Source organism: Elephantulus edwardii, unplaced genomic scaffold (assembly GCF_000299155.1).
Source record: "Elephantulus edwardii isolate Elephantulus edwardi_28Jun2011 unplaced genomic scaffold, EleEdw1.0 scaffold00061, whole genome shotgun sequence".
Lineage (NCBI taxonomy): Eukaryota > Metazoa > Chordata > Mammalia > Macroscelidea > Macroscelididae > Elephantulus > Elephantulus edwardii.
In genome coordinates this window covers 8,950,654-8,957,677 of record NW_006399811.1, presented here as the reverse complement: position 1 = coordinate 8,957,677, position 7,024 = coordinate 8,950,654, and the positions used below count along the sequence as shown (strand labels likewise).

Sequence of the window (7,024 nt, the reverse complement as noted above, 5' to 3'; positions counted from 1 at the left end):
TTTTTTTTGGAAATGGGAATAAATATGGATCTTTTACAGTCAGTTGGCCAGGTAGCTGTCCTGCTGATTTCTTGGCACAAACCTGTGAACATATCCAGGGCTGCATCTGTTCGTTCAAATATGTCAACTGGTAGTCCATCAATTCCAGGGGCATATTGTTACTAAGCACATGAAAATATGCTTAAATGTCTTAATTAAGAAGCTTAAATGAAAATTATTAGACAGTAACACTGTTTAATATTTGGAGAAAGGTAGAGACACCACATGCTCATTCACTGTCACATTTATTCTAGAAGGCAATTTAGCAATATTCATTAAAATAATTTTAAATATACCTTTGTCTGGCAATTCCATTTTAGCTAAGTGTATGAGGGAAATGACTGAAGTGCCATTCATTGATTTCATTTCACTCATTCATTAAAGTCATGGTTATAAACAACCCAAATGTCAAATTAAACATAGTGCATCATCACAAGCAACTGTTGAGAAAAACCTATGTATTCATGTATATAAAATTAGTGTTGAAAACATGCTAAAATTGGTTTACTGAGATAAGGCAGAAGGAAGAGAGAGAATAACACTTACAAAGAAGTTCACATTTTTTTCTAAATAATTTTTCCAGAATTAAAAAAGAATTATAGAAATGTGTATCTATTTGCTCCTAAAATACATTCTTTTGCTGTGTATTTGAAAATATCAGGTACAAATATAAAATAATAACTACTAAGATTTAAGTTAAAAATACAAGGTGTATATATATATATATAAGTGTATAATCTATTATCCTTATCTGTTATCCAGAAACAGAAAATACTTACAAATTTAATCTTTTGTTTTATCTCTGGGTCGATAGTCCCTCCAGGTCCAAGTTGAACAATAACTGATTTGAATGTGTTTTCCAACTACGAAAAAAAAAAAAAGTTTAAATCCTAGTCCCTCTCCTCTCCTAAAGAAAGTCAAAGGCAAACATAAATAGTTTCTCAAAGAAAAAAATTATTGAAGGTAATCTATTAAATGGAAAATAGCATTATTCAGAAAAGTAGGAAGCATTGCAGTACCATATGCATTTAAGGTAAATGGAATCTTTATGAAATGAAACATTGAGATTTTTCCAGATAATTAACCTTCTTTGTTGTTGTCAGGTGCCAATGACAGGTCTGAACTTTTCCTATGCTGTGCCAACCTCACAATACGACATACTCGAGCCAACTGCTGCAGTCACTGTGTCAATCCACCTGGCTGAGAGTCGGTCTTCCTCTCGTTTCCTCATCCACACACCTTTCTTGATGTCCTCCTTGAAGTAACAGCCTCTCCTAACAACATGACCAAAGTATGTGAGATGAACCTTCACCATTCTCCTACCTCCAAGAAGCACACTGTGTGTGGCTTTTGTCAATCTATGGGATATTCAGTAATCTTCCCCTACATCAGAGTTCAAAGGTACCAGTTCTGTTATCCTTATTCATTGTCCAGCTCTCAGCAGCCTAGCAAGTGACTGACTTAAAAGACCATGGTCTGAAACAGACACACCTTACTCCTCAAACTAACATAATTGCTCCTCAGTAATTTAGAGAGATCTCTGACTGCAGACTTTTCCCAGTAAAATATATCTCCTGATCTTCTTCCTGACTTCTGGTACTAGGGGTACTGATTGTGGATTCAAGTAAGATGAAGTCATTGACAGTTTCAATCTTTTCTCTATCTATCATATATTGGTCCAGTGGTGAGAATTTTTGTTTTCCTAACTTTGAGAAGCAATCTATTTTGAAAGCTGCAGAGTTTGATTTTCTGCAGAAAGTGTTTCAAGTCCTCACTTTCAGCAAGCAAGGTTGTATCATTACATATTGAAGATTACTGAAGAGTCCTCTTCCGATCTTGATGCCACATGTTCTTCCTATAATCCCCCTTGTCCAAAAATTTGCTCACCATACAGATTGAACAGGTATAGAGAAAGGATACAGCCCTGGTGCACGCCTTTCTTAAAACTATGTAGTATTCTCTTCTCTGTCTGCACAATAGTTTCTTGGTTTAGGTGTATGTTTCACAAAAGTAAAATTAAGTGTTCTGGTTTTCCAATTCTCAATGTTAGCCATAGTTGGTTATGATCCACACAAATATCTTTGCCTAGTGAATGAAACACAAATAGACACTCTTTTGGTATTCTTTGCTTTCAGCCTAGATTCATTTGACATCAACAATAATATCCCTAGTGCTACAATTTCTTTTAAATCCAGCTTGAACTTTTGGCAGCTCTCTATGCACTGTTTAGTAATTTTTTGGACGATATTCAGCAGTATTTTGCTTGCATGTTTTATTAATGATCTTATTACAATATTTTCCACATTCTGTTGGATCACCTTTCTTTTTTTAAATTTTTTTATTTTATTATTGTGTGTGTGTGTGTGTGTGTGTGTGTGTGTGTGTGTGTGCCATCAAATCAGATCTGACTGGTACAGGAGATTGTTCCTCCTTCTCCAGCAGAACATCTGGTGGATTTGAACTGTGCACCTCTGGGAATGCAGTACACCTTCTTGCCACTAGGCCACCAGAGCTTGCCGGATCACCTTTCTTGTGAATGGGAATAAATATGGATCTCTTCCAGTTGGTCGACCAGGCAGCTGTTCTCCAAATTCCCTGGTATAGACTGGCAAGCAAGTCCAGGGTTGTGCATCTGTCATTTGAAACATGTCAATTGGTATCCCATTGATTCCTAGGGCCTTATTATTTTTGCCAATGCCTTCACTGAAGTTTGAACTTCTTTCCTTACTGTCTGTTCCCTCCATTTTCTTTTGATGTTTCCTGGATCGTTTAAGATTTTGCCCATAGCATCTCTAGGTATTGCAACTTGAGGCTTCAATTTGTTTTTCAGTGCTTTCAGCATGAGAAATGCCAAGGGAGTTCTTCCTATTTTATTCTCCAATTCTAGGTCTCTGCCTTTTTCAATAGTTTGCTTTGTCTTCTTGAGCTGACTTTTGAAATCTTCTGTTCAGCTCTTTTATTTCAACATATTTTCTCTTTGTTTTGGCTTCTTGATGTTCTAGTGTAGTTTTCAAGGTCTCTTCTGACAGCTATTTTAGTTTTTTTCGTCATCTTATGTCATTGTAGTCACCTTTTGCTCTCTTCGTGGCTGATAACCTTGATGTCATCTTATAATTCATTTTGCCTACAACCACTGGTGTTCAATACTTTAAACCTTTTCTTAAGATGATTTTTAAACTCAGGTGGGATAGACTCATATTTTGATTGTTGTGGACTTGTTTTCATTTTAATGAGGAAAGAATAAATACCATATATAGCAGAAAATGGTTATTATTATAAAATTAGTGTGAGAAACTATGCAAACCAGAAGACACTGAATAAGATCTCTGAAATGACAAAAGAAAAATGAGTAAAAACAAAACTTTATCCACCTAGAATTTCATACCTAGTGAAAGTGTCTTTCAAAAATGAAGCTTTTTTAAAAACCCAGAAAGATGAAAATTTCATCATTAACAGGCTTGCATTTCAGAAACTGAGATTATCAAACTAGAAGGAAGAAAAATGCCAGATATAAATGTGGACAGAAATGACTGTAGAAATAATGTGAATAAACATAAAATGTTTCATTAAATCTCTTTAAAAGATAATGGACTATTATAATTTAAAGTAAAAGCAGCAATGCACTGAGGAGTATACAGCATAAGTGGAATTAAAATTCATTATAAAAATACCAGAAAAGGTGGGAGGAGAAAACAGTGAGTCTACTATTCCAATGTCCTTACATTATACATAAAATAGTAGATAATGTGTGAATGCTAAATAGAGATACGTGCTGAGAATTGAAGGCATCTAAAAATAGAAAACAAAGAAGTTTACCTAATACACAAATAGCAATAAATTAAATATTAAAAAATATTTCATCCAAAAGAAGCAATACCCAGTGATACAGATTTGGGAATCATCTGTAGAAAACAGTAGAAAGGGAGAAGATGAAAAAGTGATGCTATGTTTTCATTTGTAACATGCCCATGGAAACAACATGCATATACACATAACATACACAAGATACCAATCAAAACCAGGGATGTGGAGAGCTCTAGTGGCCTGCTGGCAAGAAGCTGCACTGCAATGCTAGAGGTGCTCAGTTTGAATCCACCAGATGCTCTGCTGGAGAAGGAGGGACAATCTCCTCCTGTTCCAGTCAGATCGGATTTGACGGTACACACACACACACACACACACACACACAAAATAATATTTAAAAAAATAATAAAAATGGGGATGCATCGTTTGTAGAAATGTACATCACTCAGTACTTCTGATTCTTACATCATTGCTGCCTCTCACTTCTTATTAACCTGAAGAGCTATAGGAAATGCTTACTCAAATCTGAAACAAGTGAATGACTTCAATTTTTAAGAGATCAACTTTCCCAACAGATCCAAATGATAACCTCAAAGGTTCTTCTCCCCCCATTCATTGACCATATCGTTTATTCATCATAAGGTCACAAGGAGTTGTACTCAACTTGACAGCATCTAACAACAACCACAATAGTTTACGACTTAAAGCATTTTTTTCATGTGTTTGCTGGCCATCCGACCCTCTTCCTTGGTGAAGCTTCCATTCATCTCTTATGTCTGGCAATGACAGGAGACTCGTAACTAAGATTTGTGGAATACTCTAGCACTTCAACAAGAAAACGATAACCCAATCTCAATTTCAAAACACATTTTCCACACATTCAGATCTTCAGACTCAAATATCTCACCTGGTTTAGCTTTTCAGTGTGATTCATCCTTGAAGTCTCCATGGCTTTTATATTGGAAGTCTTTTCCAATATTTGCTTTGGTGGCTCCATGTTTGAAACGTGTTGTGGAAAACGTGCCCCTGATAAAGGGGAGCCTGTATAGAATGAGCCTTCTTTCATTCTAAATGGCTGGGTAAAAAATTTACCTTTTGTGAATAAAAGGAGAGAAAAATTGTCACTAGCAACTTCTAAGTTATTTTTGACAGTCAAATATAGAATTTAAAAAAAGTCTAATTCCATATCATGCCAATAGAACTTACACACCATGGAAGTTACTGGTAATATATAGAGGAAAACCAAGAAATCAGAAGTATTATTGAAGGGTTTGACTACTACCCAAAATTCTACTTTAAGTCCTATGAATTTAGTTCAGAAGCAGAATCCAATGGGTAAAAAGCTGTGTCTTATTTAGTAAACCAAAATGTGTCCAAGTAAGGAGTCTGCTTCTCAACCTGTACAAGCACCCAATAGCATGGAGGAAGCGCAGGTGAGAGAGGCTTTGGTGAGATGGATGGGCCCAACAGCAGACCCACAGACTCAAACACATTAGAGATCCTAAGGATGACACAGAACCAGATAACATTTGTTTTGTTTTCATAAGATTATAATAAACTGAAGCTGACTCAAGGTTAGCTATTTATGTATCAGGTTGTAGGGGACTCAGAAATCTATAGAGTGAAGATTATTTGACAGGATCATTTTCTTAAAATTTGCAGAGAGGGCAGATATTACTGGTGTGGTGTGTTCTACTGTGCAATGTTGTTGTTGTGTGCCATCGATGTGAAACTGACTCATAGCTGACCTTCTAGTAAATTTCAGAGACAGTTCATTCCATGAGAGCAGACTGCCCATCCTTCTCCTAAGAGGCTGCTGGTCAATCCGAACCAAGTGCTTTGGGGATTTCAGCACAGTCTCTTACCACTAGTTCACCAATTATGAAAGATATCACTGGGCCGAACTCACCAAGGTGTAGCTCTTTCTTGACTCTAAGATCATGAAATAAAATTACGTCTAAGCTATCTTGATAAGAGACAGATGGGGCACTGAAGAAGTACATTAACGGCTCGATTACCAGGAAATATTATCTCCATTACCCAGTAAAGTGGAAAGCTGTTTTACACAATTCAATCTTTTCTAAATTTGACAGGAGGAGTTAGTCTCAAGTTTGAGCACTGATACAGCTGAGGGCTAGCTAGGCTCTGAAACACTAGAGTACAATTTAATCAAACTACTCTACCCCAGTTTAGATACTGGCTTAAAAACTCTTGGCACATTTTCATGGTTCACTGCCATTTTTCTAAGCACGGATTGCTTAGAGAACTTATTACAGAGAGATTATTTAAAGAATTACTTACAGAGGCATAAGCATTTTCAAAATAAGGTTCCAACCCTGTTCAGGGCAAAGACTATACTGTGCAGATTCCAAAGAAACACTAAACAAATGATCATATTAATGTCTTCTGAACTATTAAAAGTACAGTCACTAGGCAGAAAAGCACTGGGTAAGTAGTTATGAGAACTGGATACCAGCAGAGTTACCCATGATGGACAGGTTTAGGCTAGACTTTCAGGTTAAGACAGATTACAAAGAAGGATCAAATCCACAATTGGCACTTTTGGCACAAGCAGTCAGGAAATCAAAAGATGAGTTCCTTTAGCATTCTGGCCTGACAAAAGATTTCCTAAAGAGCAATGTTGTCAATCTAGAGACTAAGGTGGGCCTGATCCAGGCCATGGTCTTCACAGTTGCTTGCTATGCATCTGAGATCTGGACAATAAATACAGATGGCAGAAGAAGTGATGCCTTTGAGTTGTGCTGGAGAACAATACTGAACATACCATGGACTGCCAAGAGAATAAACAGATTTCACTTGGAGAGGGTGAAACCAGGCTGGTTCTTAGAGGCAAGGATTTTGAAACTCTGTCTCACCTACTTTGAGCATGTTGCCAGATGGGTTCAGTCCTTGGAGAAAAATATCATGCTTTGAAGAATAGAAGGTCAGTGCAGGAGAGGAAGACCCTGGCTGAGATGGATTAAGACAGTGATTGTGGTACAGGTGTTTCAAAGATCAGGATAGGACAGGGTTCAGAACTATTGTTTATAGGGTCCCTAGGTGTCAACTTGACAGCACATAGCATCAGGATGGTGAAAAGATTGAGATTGTTCACAGCTTCAGTTTGCTCGGCTCCACAGTCAACACTCTTGGCACCAGTAGCCAGGAAATCAAAAAACGT

At 36.9% G+C, this 7,024-nt stretch overlaps 1 protein-coding gene across 1 annotated transcript in view; it reads right to left on the bottom strand.

Moving 5' to 3' along the window:
- The window catches only part of TDRD5 (tudor domain containing 5), a 90,390-nt gene that overhangs the window by 78,719 nt on the left and 4,647 nt on the right, over positions 1–7,024 (bottom strand). The window contains exons 3-4 of the mRNA XM_006887771.1: positions 4,751–4,935; positions 819–902 (exon numbers count right to left, since the gene is read on the bottom strand). Of these exons, the coding sequence (XP_006887833.1) occupies positions 819–902; positions 4,751–4,935 (269 nt within the window). The remainder of the gene's footprint in view (positions 1–818; positions 903–4,750; positions 4,936–7,024) is intronic.